The sequence below is a fragment of the Balaenoptera ricei genome, chromosome 2 (genome assembly GCF_028023285.1).
Source record: "Balaenoptera ricei isolate mBalRic1 chromosome 2, mBalRic1.hap2, whole genome shotgun sequence".
Lineage (NCBI taxonomy): Eukaryota > Metazoa > Chordata > Mammalia > Artiodactyla > Balaenopteridae > Balaenoptera > Balaenoptera ricei.
In genome coordinates, this window is record NC_082640.1 from 27,902,926 (window position 1) to 27,926,757 (window position 23,832).

At 47.5% G+C, this 23,832-nt stretch overlaps 2 protein-coding genes and 1 long non-coding RNA gene across 3 annotated transcripts in view; 1 reads left to right on the forward strand and 2 right to left on the reverse strand.

Moving 5' to 3' along the window:
* Positions 1–6,288, reverse strand: part of PFKP (phosphofructokinase, platelet) — a 68,087-nt gene extending 61,799 nt beyond the window's left edge. The window contains exon 1 of the mRNA XM_059912236.1: positions 6,086–6,288. Within this exon, the coding sequence (XP_059768219.1) occupies positions 6,086–6,200 (115 nt within the window). The 5' untranslated portion in view covers positions 6,201–6,288. The remainder of the gene's footprint in view (positions 1–6,085) is intronic.
* Positions 4,599–11,614, forward strand: LOC132359034 (uncharacterized). Its single transcript, XR_009500700.1, has 2 exons — positions 4,599–4,832; positions 7,663–11,614. It is a non-coding gene; the product is annotated as an uncharacterized LOC132359034 (long non-coding RNA).
* Positions 11,615–11,820: 206 nt separating this feature from the next.
* On the reverse strand, positions 11,821–14,553 carry LOC132360056 (uncharacterized). Its single transcript, XM_059915176.1, has 4 exons — positions 14,530–14,553; positions 13,888–14,397; positions 12,619–12,694; positions 11,821–12,018 (listed from the first exon to the last, which is right to left on the reverse strand). The coding sequence occupies exons 1-4, from the start codon at positions 14,551–14,553 to the stop codon at positions 11,879–11,881; spliced, it is 750 nt and encodes a 249-aa protein (XP_059771159.1). The 3' UTR covers positions 11,821–11,878.
* Positions 14,554–23,832: the final 9,279 nt, after the last annotated feature.

Below are 23,832 nucleotides of genomic sequence, written 5' to 3' on the forward strand. Positions count from 1 at the left end.
ATCATGGCAGGTATACATCTGTGCCCTTATGTCTGCCTGTAACATGTCACTACCCTATCCCCATATTTCTACTGTAACTGCTTCTGGCACCCCATCAGATCCGTGTTCAAACAGCCCCAATTCTCCCGGATAAAAGGTTTGAGTCCTGTATCAAAGCTTTCAGTTTTCTGGAACCAAGGGGGAAAACATGCTTTTTTGGAAAGATGACAAAATGTCTAGTTTCTAAAGGTCATCTGAGTGTGTCACACAACAGTATTTGCACTCCTAGAAAAGGGTGCAATTGCATGGATTTTCCACGGTACCCATGGGGTGAACACTAGCATTCTAGCGCACGGCCTCCTGGACCCAATAAGTTTTGCTAAATTAATGATTACACTCTCAGTGGGAAAGATCTCATTACAGAATATAAGTGCTCAGAGCCAGGGCAGGAAGGGCCCCAGAGCTGTGTGAGGTGAGATGCCCACTGTTCTCATCTTACTGGGCTCTCAGGTCCTCAGAGTTTTGGGTGGGCATGGAAGGAACCCACCCAAGCAGGGCCCAGATGCTGTGTTCAAGAAACACGTGTTCAGGGGAGAACCAACCAGCACCCAGCTTTGGTTGACTAGTACTGCACATTTCTGAGGACGGTTTTTAAGTTCTAATCTTGAGACATTAGTTGTTCCCAGATACAGCTCTGCAGATAAAAGAGTGCTTTTGTGTGGGAGTTCCCTGGTGGCCTAGTGGTTAGGATTCCAGGCTTTCACTGGCCTGGCCCGGGTTCAATCCCTGGTCAGGGAACTGAGATCCCGCAAGCCACTCAGCGGGGCCAAAAAAAAAAAAGAGTGCTTTTGATGAGTGAAGGTTTAATTCGTCAAAATGACTTCATGAGAGGGCTTCCCTGGTGGCGCAGTGGTTAAAAACCCACCTGCCAATGCAGGGGACACGGGTTCGAGCCCTGGTCCGGGAAGATCCCACATGCCACAGAGCAACAAAGCCCGAGCGTCACAACCATTGAAGCCCACGCACTCAGAGCCTGTGCTCCACAACAAGAGAAGCCACCACAATGAGAAGCCCACGCACCGTAACGAAGAGTAGCCCCTGCTTGCTGCAACTAGAGAAAGCCCACGCACAGCAACAAAGACCCAATGCAACCAAAAATAAATAATAAATAAATTAATTAATTTTAAAAAAGCATATTAAAAAAAAAGACTTCATGAGAAAAGACAGCCAGAACATCTAGTCGCCCACCATTTTGCAGAAGGAAGTGGTCCACACTCGGTGAGATCCCAGGAGGGAGACATTCAGCAAACATCTGGGTACCTGCCGAGTGCCCCGTACTGTGCTGGGGCACACCCTGGTGAATGGACATATGTCCTGGGCCACCCCTTCTCACTGCAGCCACATGGCCTGGCCAGTTCATCTCAAAGCTCACTTGCTCGTGCGTGAAACAGATGAGCCACTGCGTGGAAGCATTAGTGCCTACTGCTAAGCAAATGGTCACTCGATGTTAGTCACTCTTTTTTTTTTTTTTTAATTTATTGGAGTATAGTTGATTTACAATGTTGTGTTAGTTTCAGGTGTACAGAAAGTGTATCAGTTATACATATACATATATCCATTCTTTTTCAGATTCTTTTTCCCGTATAGGTTATTACAGAGTATTGAGTAGAGTTCCCTGTGCTATACAGCAGGTTCCTGTTGGTTGTCTATTTTATATATAGTAGTGTGTTAATCCCAAACTCCTAATTTATCCCTCCCCCCGCCTCCACGTTTCCCTTTTGGTCACCATACGTTTGTTTTCGAAATCTGAGTCTGTTTCTGTTTTGCAAATAAGTTCATTTATGTCATTTTTTTTAAAAAAATTAGATTCCACATATGAGTGATATCATATGATATTTGTCTTTCTCTGTCTGACTTACTGTACTTAGTATGATACTCTCTAGGTCCATCCATGTTGCTGCAAATGGCATTATTTCATTCTTTTTTATGGCTAATTCTTCCTATTAGTGGAAAGGCTTATACAGACTCCATCTATGTGAGCTTTCTGCGAACAATGTCTTCATGCTTACTTTGCCACAGGCCAAAAAGGACTCAGCTTTCCTGTTCAGTCTACCCTCTGGGTGCATTTCTCTGCATTCTCAGCTGCACATGGCCCTCCAGAAGCCCTCAATTTGTGTCTAAGACAATGAGTCATTTTTGGCGTGTGACATAATGTTGCTTGGGGGTGAGTACCTAGTCGTGGTAAGTCTGTCCACTGACCTGGAACTTATTTTTAGTTAAAGTGAAAATCAGTTTAAACTTGCAGACATTCCTTGTGACAATGGAAGCAACCCAAAGAATGAAAAAAAACAATAATTAGTCTTAGAAATAGTCTTCCTTAATGGCCAGGGCTGGGGGATTCAGGAATATAGCTGGGGGATTTTCATTTTGTTCAATAATCATATTATACAAATTCCACTGGAAAACAAGCATTTCATCACTTTGGTAACAGGTGTTACATCAGTTTAGCCACCCCAATGCTCTTACTGTACAAACGCATTTTCTGTTATCAAAGCTGTGTAAAAATCATCTGTATAAAAAAAAAAAAAAATCATCTGTATAATCTATGTAATACCTTCCATTTCTTTTGACTAATAAGTAGGGTGGCTATTGTCTCATGTTTAAATATCTATCTGAAATTTTAGGTTCACTATTTGTTTTAGATGATTATAATTTACCTCTTCATTAACTTAGTGAAGAAATCATTAAGGCATTTTATACCAATTAAATAGTTTATGTATTTTTAGTATGAGGAATTTCACACAGTGGTCCTGTTTTCCAATGTAATTTGTAAAGCACAATCTTAAATTCCACTTGAGTTTTTAAAAAATTTTAAGTTTTTCTGTCTCTAATTTGAGAAAAAAATATTTGATTTGGGGCAAATTATTTAAATACTTCTTGATTTTTTAATCTGCAAAATGGAAAGAAAATGCCACCCGCCTTACCAAATAAAATTCTGGTGTTATGAAAAAAAATCATCTGCATAATTTTGAGCAAACCAGGCTTTGCTCCTCTGAGTATTAATTAGTTGTTGCAACCGTAAAAGCAGGGCTTACTGAAAAGTGTTTGGGGTTGAGACCTCACAGAACTTCATTTAAATCCTACCATGGGCCACCTATGAGCCTGCCACCTTAATGAGGTTACTTCTCTCCCCTTGAGCCTCTCTCCCCACTGAAATGAAGATGTGTGTGTCTTGGAACCAGGTAATCAGGCCTGGAGATAAGAACCATAAAGCTCCTAGAACATCAAGTGAGCTCAATAATTAGAAGCTATAGTCATCTCAACATGGAATTTTACCATAATTTCACATCTGATTAGAAAACTATCCTGAAATTAAGACTTGTGATTATTCTCCTTGGTCTTTAGCTGTGAGCAAAACTCTCTTCTCTCAGGGAAAATCAAGCACTGATACCATTTAGAGTCAAGATAAGATGGTAAAAGGATAGGGGTATAACAGACAGCATCTCTAGGAATAACCTCTTCCAAGGGGCTGTAAGTCTGCTGCTGCCTGCCGAGACCAGCCCCTGGGTGCACATCTTAAGGTGAACTTTCTTGGAAAGAAATGCATTCAACTGTTCAGTCAGGTCTCAGGTAGGATCAAAAGAGGTGTCTCTTGGCATGAAGTCCAAGAAGAAATGGAGACTACAGCCTCAGCTCTGCCTGAGGGAAAATGCCCAGACGCCTGGCCGTGGTGGGCTCTCCAGGGACCACCCAGATGTGCCAGTTCAGAGCATCAGGCGATCTCCCATTAACCTGACAATACACTGACCAAGCCACGTTCTCATATAATTTTGATTCTAAAAGTATCTTTTCCACTGACAAGAAGAGGTGTGGACTTACTGACCTCTATTATTCATAACTGCTCACAAGCTGCAGAGATAAGTAGCAGGTAAGTATCAGTAGCAGAAAAAATGCTGGTTCTGTCTATTGCATCATTACCTCAATTGCCTTTGCACCAGCTACCAGGTAGTTGAGCAGACTTTTGGACAAGAACTCAAAAGAATGACCTATATTTTTTTCAACAGACAGAGCACCTTAATTCTAAAATGACCTTGAAACTCTGACCTTGAAGCCTGGAGGGTTAAAAAGAGACCAGTTCCTTTTCCTGTGCCAACAATTTATTCTCTTTCCAAGCCCGGGGTAAGAGTCACTCAAGATGCTTCCTAATTTCGGCTAGCCCACGTCTCCAGAGGCACGTGCTTTTGAAGCCCTTTGACGGGGAAGCCTCTCTCAGCCCCACCGCGACGCCGCCAGACCCCATCCGGCACATCATTTAAGTAACTTGGACGACGTCATCTATTTCACTCTGCCACTTCCCCAACCCCAGCCTTGTTTATATCACAACATTTTCTCTCTTCAATGTTTATACCAGGGGCCACTTTACTAGAATACCAAATTAGACCAGCCCTGCCTCGCGCTGACGCAAAGGCAGGCTTGTGGGGCTGCGACAGTGACTGATGTCGCGAGCGCCACCTTCAATAGGACAGGGAGGGGCCTCCAAGGGACCCACGCGCCGGGGACCCCCACGCCTCCTGCCCGCCGCAGGCGGGGTGCCCAGGGTCGAGGGCGCGGGGCGCACGGGCGGTGACTGGCCAGGCATCACGTACGCGCCCGCGGCGGGCGGGGCTGCAGCCTCAGCGCCCCACCTGCCGCACCCCCCCCAGGCCCCGCCCGGCTCAAGGGCGAAGGGAAGGTCACGGGCAGGGCGGGTGGCAGGCGAGGGCGCCGGACCCAACACTTAAGCATCCCTGCACCGTGTGTGGTGAAAATGAGGCATCAGGGCCTTTCAACTCATCCGGGACAGGAGGAAGAAGGTAAAATAAAAACCAAAACCTAGCTCGAGAGGCGTCTCCGGCCTGCGATCCTCAGGCTCCAAGGACGCAGCCGCCTGAGCACAGCCCTGCTACTTTCTAGCGGTTGGCTCACCCCACCCAGGGATTCACCGGGATCAGGAAACCCCAGCGTCTGGGAACCCCTGCGCCCCCATGTGCGCCCAGCGCTAGGGGCCCGGGGCACTTCTGTGTCACCATCGCTTTACATTGAAATATTCTCTTCGTGCGTCCGCGGGCACCGAGCCTGGGTCCCCTTCTCCCCGAAATCAGCTTCCACGCTTGGGGGGTGGGGGGCGGCTGCTGGAGTCCGCACTCGCGGGGCTGGTGACGCCCCGGAGTCCCCGCTTCCTGTTCCTTCCCATCCAGGGGAGGCTGGCGGGGAGGGCCCAGTGACCCATTTCAGCTTTCAGTTTGGTGACGAGCCGGAAGGGGACAGGAGATGAGAGCGGAGGAGAACCGTTTTTAAAATCTCCCAGCGGAAACGCGAGGTGGTGCCGGGCCGCCGGGCAACCGCGGGCAGGGACCCCCGTGCGTCCCCCGCCGCGTCCCGCCGGACAGCAGCGGGGACGCCGCCCGCGCCGCGCGGGGGTCGCGAGGCTGCTGACGCGTCGCAGGGACCCAGCGGTTTTTCCCACGACATTGGGGGTGGGGAGTGGGTGACGGAGCTGGGGAGGCAGCCGCGGCATCGGAAGTGGCCGCGCTGTAGCCAAGCTTTGGAGGGGCGTCTGGCTTCATCCTACGACTCGGAAGACAAATGACCTCCGAGCGCGGTCCAGGCGACCCCGTAGCCAGTCGCAATTTAAAAAATAAACGTGGAGGCGGAAAACTGACCTTCCTGGCAAGGGATCCTACTGCCATATCCCTCCCTCCCACCCTCCCCCGCCCCGACTCCGCAGTGACTCCTGAGGCTGCACGGCCCGCACCCGCTCCCGCCACAGGAAGGTACCCCCGAGGTTCCTGGGCGCGGGGCTTCTCCCCCACCCTTCTCTTATCCCCGGTACCCGCTCTCCTCCTCTCTTCTCTCTGCTTCCCCCATCTCTTCTCCCTGGAGCCTCATCCTTTCTCTCTGGTCCCTGCTCCCCATCCCTTTTTCCCGCTACCCCCATCCTTTCTCCCAGGCACCCCCATCCTTTCTCCCCGGTACACCCATCCTTTCTCCCGGTTACCCCCACATCCCTTCTCCCTAGTCCCCACCCTTCGCCTCCGGCCCGAGACCCGAGGAGGCGGTGGCGCACCTTGGGCATCCCCGCCGCTGGTCAGCACGCCTATGGCTTTGCCGGCCCCGGAGAGTTGCTCCAGGAACTTTCGGAAGGAGCCCTTGGGGTTCGGGGAGACGTCGTGGTCGCCCATGGCGAGCAGGCCGGAGATCGCGCTCGGGAGGGTGCTCGGCAGGCACTGCGCCCCTCCCGCGCCGCCGCCACTGGAACCGCCGGCCCCGCCCGCGCGGCGCGCGCCAATGGGCGGCCAAGGGCGGGCTCAGGGGCGCGGGCGCGGCGGGGCAGGCGGGACCGGGGGCGCCAGCTTTCAGGGAGCCGCGCGGGCGAGGGAGGTTGGCCCGCAGGGAGCACCACTTGGGGGGGTTGCATCGCAGGTGGGAGGAGCGTTACGAGCCGGAAGCACCTCAGAGGGAAGGAGAAGCACCGCAGGTGGGTGGGGAAATCACCGCAGGTGGGCGGAGCATCCCTGGTGGGGGAGGGGAAAGCACCCTAGGAGGGTGTGCAACGAAGGTGGGAGGAGCATCGAGGGGGAAAGCGCGACAGGTAGGGGGAAAGCACAGCAGCTGGGTGGGAGCATCTCTGGGGAGCGCCGCAGGTGGGGGGAGTAGGGGGAAGGCGGGGCGCTACAGGTGGGCTGGATCACCGTAGTTGTGGGAGCGTGGCAGCATCACGCGCGGGGAGCGCAGTAAACTGGGGCGGGGGTGCGGAGCGCCGCAGGTGGGAGCGCCGGGCCCGCGGCAGTTGCGGGGACCGAACCGTCGCAGGCGCACGCCCGTTCCCGCAAGATTCCTTCTGGGGGCGGCGTTCGGAGCCGGGGGCACCCCAGCTTTTCCTCAGGCCTGAGGTGAGGGAGGAAGGACACACCAGCGTATCCTCCAGTCGGTGGGCGAACGTGGGCGTCGCTGGCTGGCGACGACGAAGCGCCGGTTCCGTCCCCAGAGAGGCTCTGGCCGCACGAGGAGAAGGAACGTGGCCGTAGAGGACGCGCGGGCACCCTGGCGACACCTGGCGCCAGGCCGGGCGCTGAGAATGGAAGGGGCGGGAGAAGGGCAGGAAAGTCCTGGTGGGGCGATAAGACCCGAGTGCTTGCGAAGGAAACCGCGGTGTCCTGTGTCGCCAGCCAGATGCTCGCAGCTCCGCTGGGAGCTCCGGGACTGAGGCGCTCACGTCCAGTCCGTTGGGTGATGGATGAACAAGGAGCCGGCTCTTCCGGGAGCTTAATCTAGGCTGGTTTCCAGCCGCGGATGTGCGGACGGATGCTTCTCCGGGCGCGGTCTTGCGGCGCACACAGCGCTGAGCTTGGGGTAGGGTCATCCCCAGGAAAGAGTTTCACAAGCGGCCGCATCAGCAGTTCCTGGTGGGGACGGCACAGTATCCCCTACTACATGCGCAACGGATGTGCGTCAGGTGGATACAGAGGGAAAACAGGTTAAGTCAAGTCTGTCCCATCCACCCGGAGCAGCCTGTGGTCGGCTGCCAGCTGTTTACTCCGGGCCACACTGGACGGAGGAGGGGGAGGGGGTGCGCGCTTAAACCGGGCTCTTTCTTGCCTCATCCTCCTGTTCATCCCTCTGAGCATCAAAAATTTATTGCAGTAAATAAACAAATACCTGCTGTGGACAAGGCCAGAGATCTGATCTCTGCCCCGGGCCGGAGGTAATGGAGCAACTTCTAAACACCCGTGGTCATCTGAGTCGCCTGGCCTGGTTTTTCCCTCTCCACCAGAACCACGGAAGTCCAGTTTCTGGGAGTGCTGCCAGAAAAGGTGTATTTTTAACAAGTTCCAACGCATTCTGATGACTGCAGAACCCGAGAGCACCTGTTCTAACGGGTTGAGCCTGAGCGAGTGATGCTGAGAAGATACTGGGCATCTTAAAGGTGTCCCCGGGGTGCCCTTCACTCTTCCGGTGCAGGAGGGCGGAGCCAGGCTGTGCAGCTCCACCCAGAGGTGTCCCCGGCCCAGGATTTGTGCTGTAGAATCATCCATCCCTTTGTAGGGCATTCTACACTTTCCAAAGTTGGTACACACTGAATTTTATTTTAGCCAAAAGGCCTTTATCTTCTTATAAAATTGATATTTTTGTAATTTAGAGGATTGGCCATTTGTCATCGAGTTGTCTGTCATATAGGAAACAATAGATACAAACTAAGAGTCCAAACAATGGGTTAAGTAAATTTTGATACAAATATATAAGTAGTTTTCTATTGCTGGTATGGTTATGAAGATAAATATCCATTTACATGGAAGTATATTCAGGATATATTGATAAATGAAGAAGCAGTGTCAGAAATACCATGAACCTCTGTGTGTGTGTGTGTGTGTGTGTGTTGTGTGTGTGTGTATGTACACGCGCGCACATGCACGAGCGTAAATTTAGATGTAAATAAATTTAGATATTTTAATTTCCTTTCTTCTTATTATTATAGGTATTGTCTTTTTCTCCAATGAACAAGTATTGTTTTTGGAATAAAATATTATACTTCATTAAAAACAATAAAATTTAGAGTTGTCAGACCGCCAAGGTTATGTCTGTTTTGCAAAAGCTGAGGTCTCTTTAGGCAGCATTGTGGTTCAGACAGGTAATTCCTTATTCTTTCCAGTTAGGCCCATGAGCTCTGACCCATCGCTCAGTCTATCAGGGTGTAAAATACAGACGGCTGCAGCAACTACGGAAAGACATGGCCATCTCTCCCTTCTTTTTCTTTTGCAGTACATGCATTTTAGTAGTTCTTCAGCTGGTGGTGGGGTTGTTTGTTTGTTTGTTTTAACTTTGGCCTTAGAAGAGGCTTCTCTGATACAAGAGGGAGAATTGCAGGGCATGTGGAGGGTACAGCTTACCTCCAGCAGGACATGCCACGTGCCTTAGTTCTCCATTGCCGCCTAAAAAATTACCCCAAGCTTTTGTGGCTTATATGAGCACCCATTTACATCACAGGAATATCATCCCAGGGCTTTGCTGGACTCTCTGCTCCTTGTCTCAGAAGCTGCAACAAGGTATCGGCCGGGGTCCGAAGTCTCATCTGATCCCTCATCTTGGCAGTTTCCTTCCGTCCCAAGCCCTGAGCTGACTTTGAGCTAATCTACAACCACAGCTCCATAACCATCTTCCCTTTTCCTGGTGCCTCATCTTCCCTGGCCTTCTTCCCTAGACTTTACAAAGCCCAAGAACAAATGCAACCACTTGCTAAACAAGGAAACGCTGCCTTCAACTCCCCCCGTCCGCCAGTTGTCTTTCAGTGTCTTTGTCCAAACTGAGAAATAATTCTGCTATATATCTAGCAGCTACACTTTAAATTATATATAAAAGAGTTGGATGCCCTCCAAGACCTTGACGCAGAATCATGTCGTCCTGAACCAATGAAAGTCAATATTTAAACACTTTCCAAAGAAAATGGAAAGAAAGCCCGTCTCATTATTTCTGCAAAGTACGTGGCCATTAAAAGTTTTAACCCCTCCAGGAAATGTCATTGATGATGTGAACTGGACCCTCTCACAGCACAACTATTTCCTTCTCCTGTGTTGGTGAAAGTTGATTAATGGAGACTTCCTCAAAATTCCAACACTTCTCTCGTAACAGGAGAGCACAGGTGCTGATAAGGCAGAAGAAACTGACCTGTTCTTTCAGAGGAACTTCCGTAATTGCGGTTATTTCAGAAAACAGAGGATAGGAGAGATGGCTGTCTGTTGAAAAATGAGTTATACAGGAATTTCCCAGTTAGGAAAGGAAATTATGATGATTTTAGCAGTGTGCCACGTGATGGTTAATTTTACGTGTCATCTTGGCTGGATCACGGGTGCCCACATAGCTGGCAAAACATTGTCTCTGGAGGGGATGGTGAGGATGTTTCCAATGAGATTAACATTTGAATCAGTGAACTGAGTGAAGCAGATGCCCTCCCTGATGTGGAGGTGTGAGGCCCAGCCAACCCCCTGAGGGCCTGAGGAAGGGTGAATTTGTCCTCCTTCTCTCTCCCCATGTGTGTATATGTATATATATATATATATGTATATATATATATATATACATATATATATATATATATATCAAACTGGTTCTGCTTCTTTGGAGGAGCCTGACTAGTACATACACTCTGGTTAAATATGTTCATTCTATGTTTTAGTTGTGAGATGCTAAATCTGAATACCAATTTGCATATGGTCTATACAGAGTCCTGTGTCCCTGATGGCATTTACACGTTTGAATTTGTAGTGACAAGTTCTCAAAGCTCCCTTACTTCTGTATCAGAATCGAAGCGCTTCATGGCCAGCATTCAAGGGCAAACATGCTGAAATATCCGAAACCAAAGCTATAAACAATAGCGCTTTTTCAGTTCGCAGACGGGCACACGTGGACCATGCGTGTGTGATTGGCAATGCCAGCATGTAGCAGAAGTTTTGAACGTTTTTGGGTGTAAAACTTCTAAGATTCCCATGTAAGCCACAGATGTCTTCCTCTACCCGAATGTGCATATATACACACACACAAGCCCCGGCGTGTTGCATACAGTGTAGGGAACTCATGAGTCTGGTGACTGACCAGGCCACAGCCGAGGACAGAGGATGGAGCTTGGTCACAGGTCCAAGCGGCGGAAAGCTGAGTCCTCCCAAGCGGCCTCCCTCTGGCTGCTCACCGTTCACCATTGGGACCTTGTCTTATCTCAGAGCCCAAGCCGAGCTCAGGCCAGATGGGGACCGGGGGCCCGTTCCCGGGGAAGCACTGGGGTCTTAGTCCTGAGTCTGGGGGAAACACCCCTCCCCTCCCCTGTGATGCTGTTTGGAAAGCATCGCTTTAAGAGCTCCAGCTGTCTCTCCACTGATGACGTGGTCCTTTGATCCTCTTTAGGAGCAGACTATTCTTTCGTCTATAAAACCTTTTCACCAGCATAGGCCATTCACTTAGAGCCATATTTCAGCAATCATGAGGCATTTCTGCAGCAGTCGGGGCTGATCTTTTTGTCATGTGAGGTGATCTGAGTCCCTTCTGCCCTGGAGTCCATGGCCCTGCCCCTCCCTCATCCCCCAGGGCCCTGAGGGCAGCCGGTCACTGGAACTGCTCTCCAGGTCACTTAGGGGGCTCTCTCCTTTCCTCTGTCCAGGTCACCGAGGGCCATAGGATGAAGGCCCTCCAGGCACTCCCACCTCAGACTTTAGTGCCAGAGCCCATGAGAAGGACCGTTTCTGGGGTCACTGGATCATCAGGTGGAGAGAGTTTGCACAGCGAAGACAGAGAGATGAGAGATGGGGGGAGAGAGACAGAGACAGACAGACAGAGACAGAGAGACACAGAGACAGACAGACAGAGCCAGAGAGAGAAAGCGAAATCACAACATTCCTTAAGTTTGCTCCTCACTCAAGCTACCGTCCTGCTTCTGTGCTACGATAACCACCAAAAATGTTTAAAATTGCCACTCCCCCCCTTCCACATCTTTCCCACTCCCTCAGACTCCCTGAAGTCCTCTTTCCTCTACTACAGCTTCTCTGAAACTTCTGAATGTCACCAACTGTCTGTCCAAACAACCAGTCAATAAAACAGCTTTTGAAACCAATTACTCGGTTGCTTCTTGTTGATATCTTTCTAAACTCTATGGTGCTATTTCCTAATACCTCCTCCTAAAACTCTCTGTGGGCTGGATTTTTTTGTTTGTTTTTTGGTTGTGATTTTACATGAATTAACATTAAAATAGAACACAAATAATGATGGTGAATGTAAATGAAGAGAAGGTCAAGCATTTCAGGAATGATTTCTGTTCGTGGGTTCATGCTCTTTAGAAAGCGTTGGGTCTCCTTCCCTCACAGTTACAATGAGAACCTTAGCATTTAGACTTGCTCTGTGGAGAATAAAATGCCAGATAATAAGCATGAATCTCAAGGTTTCTCCTGCATCCAAATTTTTTTGTTTTAATTTTCATTATGCTGGGTGGTGCCTCCTGTGTCCTGTGTCCCAGAGATTCTGGAAGAAAGAACATTTGGGAAACTCTGGTTAGTCCCATGCAATCTGTTCCATGGTGTTTAACATATTCTAACTCAGAATTACTGTTTCACGGGACTTGAAGCCCCTTCTGGGATGCACCTTGCCCTGACATGTTCTGATTCACTCAGAATACCTGTGGGCTTGGAGTTTAGACCCAATAAGTAGGGTAGGAAACAGCCTGAAGGAGGACTGCTATTAGCAAGGAAGACAAAATTATTCTGGAGACAATGTAACTGGTCACTAGAAGCATGAAGATAGTTCTCTAGCTCTGGGGGTTACTGATGATTCGGTTAAGTACCAATATTCAAAATAGCATCTTCAATATGCCAGCACTCACAGGGCGGATGTGGGGATGAAGGTCTGCCCTGCTCAGTGGGTCAGAGTCTCAGATTCTCCTACGGAGGGAATCGAATGGATCCCAGCTCTCACTCCCCCAACCTGTGGGCCTCACACCCAGCCCCCAGGTGGGCAAGGAATGAGCCCATTCTGTCATTGCCTCACCTGACCTCGGCCTCTTTGGCTAGAACACATTTATTAATACTTCCCCAGACTCTCTCCACTGGAGCCGCACACAGAAACCTTTGTCCCCAACTGGCTGTCCGCTTCTGGCGCAGGAGGTGCTGGTCTCAGGCTGCTTGACTACTGGTCTTCCACTCTGTCTCCAAGATTTTGACCTCAGTGGAGGGTTCAGAAACTGTCTTTTTAAACTTATTCTCAGATTTTCTTTTTTTAAGTCAAGCAACCAAAAAAAATAAAGGACACAACCAAAGTAAGGTGAGTCAGATGCAAGTGGAAAGTTTAGGGGATGAAATGGAATATGCATGTGTATTATCACTCAGTGTGGCTACCATACTGGGGGCTTGCTGGGCTGTGAGCTTCCTGGCACCTGGAACCAAATAAAATAGATAAAAAATAAGGAAATGCTGAGATTCTCTGTCAGGTCCCACTTTTTGGTTAATGGGTTTTACAGACTTTTTCTTAAATTCAAGTGTTTTGGAGTCATAGAAATAATACAACAGGACCTCTTACGAGCAGTGTGGGCTTTCCCAGGTGGGCAGAAGAATTAGGAGCTGGGGTACAGACCAGGGGGCAGTTTGTATAAATGGAATGAGTACAAAGGATGATGGATTATCTGATGGGAATTTTCTACCAAAATGTGAAATGGAGAATGTGGGGAGGGAGAGAGAGAGAGAGAGGGAAGAACAATTCATCACTCTTGCCCAAAGACCCTGGGCCGATTATCCAGACCACCCTCCCCTGCACCACAAGCATTCTGGAGAGAGGCTGGTACAGCTGGTGCTGCAGCTCTCCTTCTAGAACATGCCATCCTCTGGCTGTTCTTGTTCTGCTCTTCACTCTCCATTTTGAAAATGAGGCCCTGTGTCTGGAGCTTGTTTTCACATCTCATTAGCTATGTCCTGGTGATGGTCCAGGAATGACTCCAATTTTATTAGCAAATGAGTCCTCAGATTTCTTCCCATGAAACGTGCTCCTGGAAGTCTTCCCTGGAGGCGGCTGATAATAGACTGTGTTTATGGATTCCTGAGGCTCCTTCAAGTCAATTGTTCCCTGACGCATGTTTGTTCTCTGCATTGCTATATATGCGTGTGTGGACAAAGGTACACGTGCGCGTGCGCACACACACACACACGCACGCACACCAGCAGATTAAACAAGCTTCCCTTGCGTCCCCAGCTTTCAGGAGGCGAAGCAGGGGGAGCTGTCACCCTGCGTTCTGTTCCCAGCCATGCGCTAGCCTGTTTTCCAGGATCAGGGACGTTCCCCAAGGACTCGGCCTCAGGCCTGCACCCCTTTCCTGGGACTTGGCCTCCTCCGCCTCCTACTCACCTGCTGTCTCTTTGATGCCCCATCTCTGCCACGGTCGCCGAGCCAACACCGGGTCCGCAGCTCAGGGAGGACGACCACAACGTGTGGTAGCGTGTTGGAGCGTTCAGCAGAGTCCCTAGGGCCTTCAAACCGGCTTCCAGGAGTGGTGATGTGACCTGTGACTAGAGGGACAGGTAAGGGCCGGGAATGTTCTAGACCGAGGCCACGGGAAAGAAGGATGTGAGTGGGGAGAAAGCCAGGCTTTGTGTGGGTGCTCTGCTGGGCGGTGGCCAGGAAGGGTATCGGGGGAGCTGGAGGAGAAGCAGCTGGCAGGTGGGGGGAGAGCGCAGGTGGGGAGAGTGGCCGGCAGCTGGGCAGGTGCTGGGGGAGGGACCCTGAGCGTCTAGACGGCAGGGGGCTGCCCCTGGGGTTACCTTGGAGACGGGAGAGCCGGTCCTCGCACTGGGGGTGTGGAGTCAGTGCTGTCCCCACACCCCTGCTGTTCACCCTGGGGGCCAGGACAGACCCGGGCTGTCACCTCTGCAGTACTGGGCGGTGACGTGCTGAAATTAATACAGCACCCTCTCCTCCCTCCAGACCCTGTGGTTCCCTTTACTCTTTTCGGTGGGGAGAAGCGGGATAGAGGTGTCACTCAGTGAGGGCCTCTGACTTTCCACCAGAAAACATACCGGAGCAAGATGGTGTGTACTGCCAAGGAGGCCTTGTCTGCCCCCCCCTCCCCGCCCTCCCTGCCCAGGACTTCCTTGTATGGCCAAACCCTGGAGCTGTGCGCCTGCCCTGGACCCCTTCGGAGGAGTCTGTCTGGGGCAGTGCTGGGCAGATTCCAGAGGCTGGGATGGGCGGAAGAAGAACATTTAGACAGGCCGGAGTTGCAGTCCCTGTGGTCACAAGGCCAGGACACTCGGGGCCTCTTTTCAGGCAGCAGGGAAGGGCTGGCAAGTCCGCTGCAGGTGGTAGGACCCCTGCGTCTGGGCGATGGAATCAGCTTCGGGGGGTGGCGACCACGGTGTTTCCTTTAATGCAAAGAAGGAAGATAGAAAATATATGAATGCATCACATTTAGCAAGAAAACTGCTGTTTTGTGAAACACTCCAGAGGTGTGTCACATAAGACTCCTTTCTTTGTGGGATTCATGGTTTGTAAAACATGGTTTCAGTGCATGATATTTCAGTAAATCTGTTAAAAATATCATTTGGAAATCCCGCATGGATGTGGGAGATGGTGCATCTGTTCTCTTTCTCTCTCCTCCTCCCTCCCGCCCTTCTTTCCCGCTGGGTGTCTTCTTGTTACTCCTTGAAGGCTGGGACCAGGCCCCACAGGGCCACTTAGTAGGACACAGAGCAGGATGATGTGGCATCCGTGTCCACAGGAGAAAATGCCCCTTGATCCTAAGCGCCTTTGTCCAGCTCAGGGCCAGGCTCTTTGAGGACGGGGCTGTACTCGCTCAGCGTCCCACAGGGACCCAGTGCCCCAGGTGCTGCTGGACCTGAACCTTCATTCTGGAATGGGAGCTGAGTTGCGTGTGCATTTCCATCTCTATTGTTGGGAATAACAGGAATCTAGACACGTCATCTTTACCCTGTTCCCTAGTTCAAGTTGGGATTTAGAGAATATATACATACCTGAAAATCAGTTTCAAATAAATAAGCTTTATATAAGTGGTACCATGACTGAATATTGAGAAAGTAAAATCCTGACCAAGCAGACAGGATTTCATTGGTTTCTGGAGAGTTGGCAAGATTCTGTCTTCTCACCCAGCTCGGTCTGGCTGGGAACACTGAGATCTAAGCTTAGCCAAAGCTTTTCACTGCAGTCAGAGAAACTGTGTGTGTGTGTGTGTGTGTGTGTGTGTGTGTGATATAATACTACATTCTTCTTTGGATTTATCTCAAGATATTTAAAAAAATCCTTTGGAATTTGTTTCCATCTCTCTTCACTGCCTTGCTTCTCAAAGCGTGGTCTGTGCCCTGGGAATCTACACTCCCGGGGCCTGTTAGAGATGTGGATTCTAAGGCTTCATTCTCCAGGTGATTTTATGCGTATTAAATTGTGAGAAGCAATTTCATCACTAAGCTTTTATAGAAGACCCCTAAGCTTTAGACAACTGCCATGCCCTACAGCCTTTTCCATCTTTACCCTGTTCTTCCTCTAACAGAGATACATGCAAACCTCTGACGTTTGGGCTCTTCTTCCTCTCCGCTTGACGGCCCCAGAACCATGGATGTGGAGACTTAGTCAGCCCTTTCGACAGTCATATAGATTCCCTGATTAAAAAATTAGAGGAACACTTAAATGCTCCTCTTAACAAATTTCAAGTGCACAATACAGTTTTAACTACAGTCACCATGCTATACATTAGATCCCCAGAATGTACTCCTCTTATAGCTGTGCATCAGTTATACCTCAATAAAAAAAGGAGAAGAGAATGAATAATTTCCCTAACGAATAGACTTGAAATCCATTTATTTCCCACGCAGTCAGGGATTAATGGGTCCCCGTTAGGTAACGTGGTGTTTCTCCCTTCAATACAAAGCACTTCCTCAGACGTAGTGTGGATTTGAAATAAATAGTAACCAACTCAGAATTTATTCTTTTTTTTTTTTTAGGACAGTAAGATTTACAGAAGTACCTCTGAGCTCAGTATTTTATATGAATCTGTCTACCTTCAAATTCGAAGGTAAAGCCTTATCATATATTTTTGAGGCTTAAAAAGGACAAAATGTGTTTGATTCTTTGCTGTTCTGATAGCATTTGTCCTTTTCTCCTTTCTTGCTGCTTCACTGAGGCATCATTGAAGCACAGTAAACTGCACTTATTGATAACATGAATTCATGAGTTCGGACCTGTGTGTGTCAAGAACATGATGGGGTGTCCATCACCCCAAGAGTTTCCCTGAGCCCTCTCTCCTTCACCCCCACCAACCTCACAGAAAGAGCTGCCTTCTGTCACTGTAGACTTATTTACATTTTTTAGAATTGTATACAAATGAAATAATGTGTTACGTACTTGATTTTTGTTGGCTGTTCTTACGGAGCATTAGGATTTTGAGATTCAACCATGCTGTAGCATGGATCCATAGCTCTTTCCTTTTTATTTACTGAACAGTTTTCCATTGTGTGGACATCACTTGTTGATGGCTGTTGGGGTTATTTCCAGGCTTTGGTTGTTACAAATAAAGCCGCCGTAAGCACTGGTGTACAAGGCTTTGTGTGGGAATCTGCTATCATTTCTTTTGGGTCATTACCTGGGAGGGGAATGATTGGGTTATATGGACGTGTATGTTTAATTTTTAAACACACTGCCAAATTGTTGTCGAAATGGTCGCACCATGTTACCATTTTACAGCCCCGCCAGTAGCGTGTGAAGTTCCAGTTGCTCCACACCCTCGCCAACACTTGGCAGAGTCAGCCTTTGACATTTTAGCCCTCCTGGGGGGGTGTAGAAGTACCTCCTACTGGTTTTAAACTGCATCTCCCTAACCACCAATGGTGTTCAGCATCTTTTCGTATGCTTATCTGTCATCTGTGTATCACCTTTAGCAAAGGGTCTATTCAAATCTTTTGCCCACTTTTCAATGGGGTTGTTTGTTTTCTTATTATTGAATTGTGAGAACTCTTTATAAACTGTAGATACAAGTCCTGTGTCAGGTATATGTTTCACATATAATTTCTTCCAGCCTTTACCTTGAAGATCAAAGCTGTTGACTTTTGATGAGGTTCAGTTCATAAATTTTTAAGAAGTTTTATGATTGTGCTTTTGGTGCCATCTCTAAGATATTTTTTTATCTAACCCCATTTCACAATAAATTTTTGTATGTGGTGTGAGGTAAAGGTTGAGTTTTATCCTTTTTTCTTTTCATGTGCAGTGAATATGCTGCACTGTTTCAGAGCCGTTTGTTGAAAAGACTCACCATTTACATTGAATCACCTTTTCACCTCTGTTGAAAATCCATTGGCCATATAACTCTATTTCTGTGCTCTACCATTGATCCGTGTGTCTGTCCTTTCCCCAGTGCCACATTCCTGGGGTGTCTTAGGATTGATAGAGACACTTGAAAGGAAGCAGTGTGAGTCTTATTTTGCTCTTTTTCCCTGGATGATAGCATGTTTTGAACCCATCACGATACAAGTTTTCTGAGGAAATTTGGCTGAAGTTTCAGTTTCTTATTTTTGTAAACTGGCTTTGTTCATTTATGGGTCACAACAGTCAAATTGCATGTCACTGAATCTTAACTTCCATCTGCTCTACAATGAAGCACTATTTTGTGTACTGACCGCAAACAAGCAAATAAAAAGGCCTCTGGTTGTACTATGGATCCTGAGTTGGAGATATTAAAATGTTAAAAAATGTGCTTCACGGTACAAAGGGAAAAAGGTAATTGTTAGAAATTGATAACAAAGAGGGACAATTCATCATGGTTGCACAGTCCCCAGAAAAGCGGAAAGTGGTCTTGACTTCACAAATGAGCAGAATTTCCTTCCCTGGAAAGTGACCACTTCTGCTTCTCCATAAAAACTAGAAAATGGAGACATCCCTGGTGGTGCAGTGGTTAAGAGTCCACCTGCCAATGCAGGGGACACGGGTTCGAGCCCTGGTCCGGGAAGATCCCACATGCCGCGGAGCAACTAAGCCCATGAGCCACAACTACTGAGCCCACACCCCACAACTACTGAAGCCCGCGCACCTAGAGTCCGTGCTCCGCAACAAGAGAAGCCTCCGCAATGAGAAGCCCGCGCACCGCAACGAAGAGTAGCCCTCACTCGCTGCAACTAGAGAAAGCCTGCATGCAGCAATGAAGACCCAATGCAGTCAAAAAATAATTAAAACAAAAACAAAAACTAGAAAATGCGCCTTTACATCTAGGCAAAAACATCCATAAGACCCCTGGGACCACCTTTCACTGTTTGTTTGTTTTTTCCTTTTGGGTCCTTGGAGATTTTTAGATTTTATCAGCAGTAACCAAGCCATTGGATGAGATCACGTGTGCAATGCTGGGCTCATGGGCACAAATTTGCTGGTTTCTCTCCTCTTTCTGGTTTCAGATCTTGCAGCATCCTTCACTCTGACCTTGAAACCTTCACCATGGCCCTTTCTTCATTAGTTAATCTGCTCATCACAGGATAGAATCACCTGATGGACAGTTAAAAACACACAGGCAATCTCCCAGGGGTTTTAGAATTGTGTTATTGCCATATAAGTGGAGCTGAAGTTTATTTAGCACATGCTGTGTGCAAGACACTGGTTTGAACAATTTGAACAATTTATTTATCCCTCATCACCCTCTTATAAAGCAGGGATCTCAGGACCCACATTTTATCACTTTGGAAGCTGAGTCTCAGAGAGGCTACAAACTTTCAGGTGGCCACACAACAGTAATGAAGGAGCCAAGACTAGAACCCACACAGCCTGACAGCAGAGCCGGGCCCTCACCCACCAGGGACCTTGTCCACCCTCCATCCCAGCCAGGCCCTTCATCCTGGACCCTGGACACTGGTTCACATGAATCTAGCTGGCAATTCTAGAAAAGTCCTTCCCCAGCATTTAATTTCTGATAAACAAACCCTTAAAAATAAACCATAATTTCAGAGTTATCTATATTTGAACAGATGGTATTTTGTTACCATCTTGTATTCATGACCTACCTTTACTTCTTTTATTTTTATGAGACAGTGATAGAAAAGGAAATTTTTTATTCCTTACTATTTGATATTTCTGGCTTCTGATGTACTGACCTTCATTATGAATCTACATGAATGTTCTAGAGTCTGAGATTCTAAACTGCATTATACAAATACTTTCACTATCCTGAATTGCTAATTTGTTCTGTTTCCCCCTCCAGTACCTCCATGGCTGTGGGCTTGTGTATCACTGCCATTTGCCATTCACTAAAATTCCATTTCCTCCTTTCTTCTGGAAGCCTTATTCCCCAAGGCTCTGAAATGATGCGATCCTTACCGGCTTTGATTCATATACTCATTCTTCCTTACTGTGTTAAGCATGGTTTTTTCCCGATACTTTGACATATGGGGCTTTAGGTATCTGGAAGAAATGACCACCCCAGGCACCCCCCAGCGTAGCTGATTCCTAGACGTATGAAAGGATTTCCTTGGGACTGTGCCTTTTGTCTGCAAACCAACCAACTCAGAGCCCAACCCCCAAACCTCCCCTTTCTTGAGCTCTTAGATGCCCAGCCTCTCTCCCCCTGCCCTAGTCACCCAGGGCCAGGTATCTGACAACTGGCCCCTTCTGGTCAGAACCCACCGAAATTATTCAAAGTAGCCAATCCTAAGCCTACTTGCCCTTCCACGTCTGGCTGTCATACACGTACCCCCCCTCCCTCTGCCTCCCCACCTACCCTGGTGCCCCCATCATGGCCCTGCTGGTGTGGCCTGCCCCCTCCTCTTGGAGCTGTGAGGAGAAAACCATCTTGTCAAGGACAGGGTCTCCTGACCTGTTGGCCCTGCCATCCCTGAATAATAATAAAACCTGCATTTTAAAACTTCTCTAGAAAGTATTTCTTTCTTCACAAGGGAAATATGTACAAATGAGACTAGAAAGATGTGTGCAATGCATTCTGTAAGATGTGAAAATACGGATACTCTGTTAAATTCAAACAGAAATGCTTAAGGCTGAGGCGATGGAACTCTGTATCTTATGCTCCAACAGATTTGCTTTGAGAATGAAATGGCTCATTATTGCTTAAGCGTTTATAAGATAATATATCTGTACAAAATATTTTCCCTTAGCAGGAAATAACTTACACAGCCATGAATTTATTATAATAAATGCATAGCATCAGTCACTTGTAAATGTAGACAAACAGCATTTTATTTCAGAATCTTAAATTTCAAATTTGCTAAAAAATCTCCCTTACTCAGAAGTCGACTGCTTCTCAGCACAGATGGTGTTGTCCTGTTAAAAAAAGTAGTTATTCATCATGGTTATGTTGAAACTCTCTTTTATAATGCTAAAGCAATAATGTTACGTAGAGTCCTCTAGTGAATGGTTCTCATTATACATCTGGTCAGCCAAAGTGTAAATATAATCAAGTCTCAGATGCTTTATAATTGTGTTTAACCCATATGACATTGAGCTTGAAATAAACAGCGGTGTTCTTGAATAGTACTGGTGTGTGTGTGTGTGTGTGTGTGTGTGTGAGAGAGAGAGAGAGAGTCTGGTGTTATCACATAGGACACGTCACAGTGTTACTCAAACAAAGGGCTCATTCTTAATTCCTCTTCTAGGTAAAAAGTGGTTTCTAGTAAAAATGAGGTTGAAACCCCACACTCGTTGCCAGAGCAGAAAGAAGAAAGCAAATCCTCCAAGAGGAACAGAGGGCACACACTCAGATGAGAGATGCATTACTCCTATAAGCCATGTCCCAAATCTTCCAGAACGTATCATGAGAGGAGCACAGTTTAGCATAAATCAACCGGATATACAGACTATACTTGGAACAAATTTATTGGCACAGGCTACATTTTGGAATAAAAACCTTGAAAGGAGAAGTAGACTTCTCAGTTTCATGGGGTCTGAGAATTAAGTGGGACCCAGAGCCTCGACCAGGAGAGAATGTTCCTGAGTAACAGTAGATAAAGGTGATCCCTGATTATCGAGAAGTTCTGAGTAAATAGAACCAAAGTCCCTTTAATGTCTCTATGGCTCGTATTCTATTGAGTATGGTGAATAATTTGCTGTTTTTTGTTTTCATGAAGTTCCACTTAAATGAATTGCTCTAGATGTCCTGGGTTGACATTGGCTGTTGGCAGTGAAGAATTTGGTGCCAAGGAATGCAAAGCATCATGTTAACATCCCCCTTAAAGAATCTGGACTTTAGGAAGACAATTTCTGGCTGAGGAAGTTGTGTTATATAAATACACTGCATTATTTTTCAAACCATCATTACTCAGCCCTAAGTGTTTCTCTGGGTCTAATGAAGGCAATATTTGCCTTAGAGAGACATGAATTAATTATCACTCTGAGTCCTCTGAGGAATCTTTTTAAGATGATGCTGAATCATGATGAATGCCTTTTGGAGCTGAGCTTTCCTTCTGGACATGAAGTTCCCATGTTTATAGAAAAATTGATTTATTAAATATTAAAATGGGGGGAGGGGGAAAAGTCCTAAAAGAATGACTTGGTTTAAAACTACACACACACAGGGGCTTCCCTGGTGGCACAGTGGTTGAGAATCTGCCTGCCAATGCAGGGGACACGGGTTCGAGCCCTGGTCTGGGAAGATCCCACATGCCGCGGAGCTACTAAGCCCGTGAGCTACAACTACTGAACCTGCGCGTCTGGAGCCTGTACTCCGCAACAAGAGAGGCCGCGATAGTGAGAGGCCCGCACACCGCGATGAAGAGTGGCCCCCGCTCGCCGCAACTGGAGAAAGCCCTCGCACAGAAACGAAGACCCAACACAGCCAAAAATAAATAAATAAATAAATTTATAAAAAAAAAAACTACACACACACAGAATGCCCCAAATCTTAGGAACAGTCAGTCTAATGTTTAAAGGAGTGGTTGGGTTCTGATGTGATCACTGAGAACATTGGGAATTTTGCTATTTATTAATTTCAAGTTTTTAAATTTTTTTCGAAGGGGAAGCTGAGAATGTCAACATTGAAGGTTCACACTCTCAGCTTTACTATTTTAGTCACAGTGATGAAATGGAATTCAGAGTTACACAGAAAGGACAGGAGAATGATAGCTTCACTACTTTTCCTAATCCTTGGAGGAAAAGGGTCACTTTGACTCACTCGATGCCTCCAGTTTCTCAAATTCTCTTATTTCTCTTATTCAAAGCTATTTTAAAATTACACTGTGACAAAGAGGAACTTCTGACTAAAACTCTTACTGTATCTTCATTTTTTTCTACTTTGTTAAACGAAGATGCCTCATATATTTGACCTTGAGATAATTGAGAGTCTTTCCTAAATATCTGTCATACTTACTGACCCAGGAAAGAATTTATATCCTTTAAGGGTCTTTTCCCAAGGGCTCCACATTGTGCTAGGAGACACGGGCTGTATCCATTATCAAGGGTAGAAAGCAAACTCATGAGTTTGCTCTTTTGCAATCGTTTTTTCCCCTTGTGTTGGTTATGTTTATAAGTCACACCCAACAAATACTGTGCAGATACTAATATGATACAATTCAGAATAACATTGCCCCGTTTGGGGAGCTTTTATTGAAGAAGCTCAGCACAGCAAGTCCTGGGTCTCAGTCACACGATGTCAACTTAAGTGTGGTCTTGGGATGCGCCGTGCTGAGTAGTTTCCCAACGACTGTGATGCCCCAGGCCAGGCGCTATGCCAAGCCCTTTAAGCATATCTAACGCCTATGATCATCCTCATAACCTTGTGAGGAAGGTCCTGTTAGTCCCTGCTAACTAAACAAGGGCATTGTGTGACTGACCTCCGTGACTCTGCCCACGACCACCGCTGGGAGGGACAGGTGTGGGCAGTGTGGCCCGAGCAGCAGCTACACGCTCTGCGGCTGCTCTCAAGGACCTCCCCATACAACAGATGACATATTTTTATTTTTTATAATTTTTTATTTTTAATTTTTTAAAATAATTTTATTTATTTTTGGCTGTGTTGCGTCTCTGTTGCTGCCCGCGGACTTTCTCTAGTTGCGGCGAGCGGGGGGTTACTCTTCGTTGCAGTGCGTGGGCTTCTCATTGCGGTGGCTTCTCTTGTTGCGGAGCACGGGCTCTAGAGCGCAGGCTCAGTAGTTGTGGCGCACAGGCTCAGTTGCTCCGCGGCATGTGGGATCTGCCTGGACCAGGGCTCGAACCCATGTCCCCCTGCATTGGCAGGTGGATTCTTAACCACTGCACCACCAGGGAAGCCCAACATATTTTTAAATATAATAATAATTTAGAGATAATGAGCTTGGACTTTGGAGTCAGACTCTGGCTGGCGTCTAGCTGAGCCACTTACTA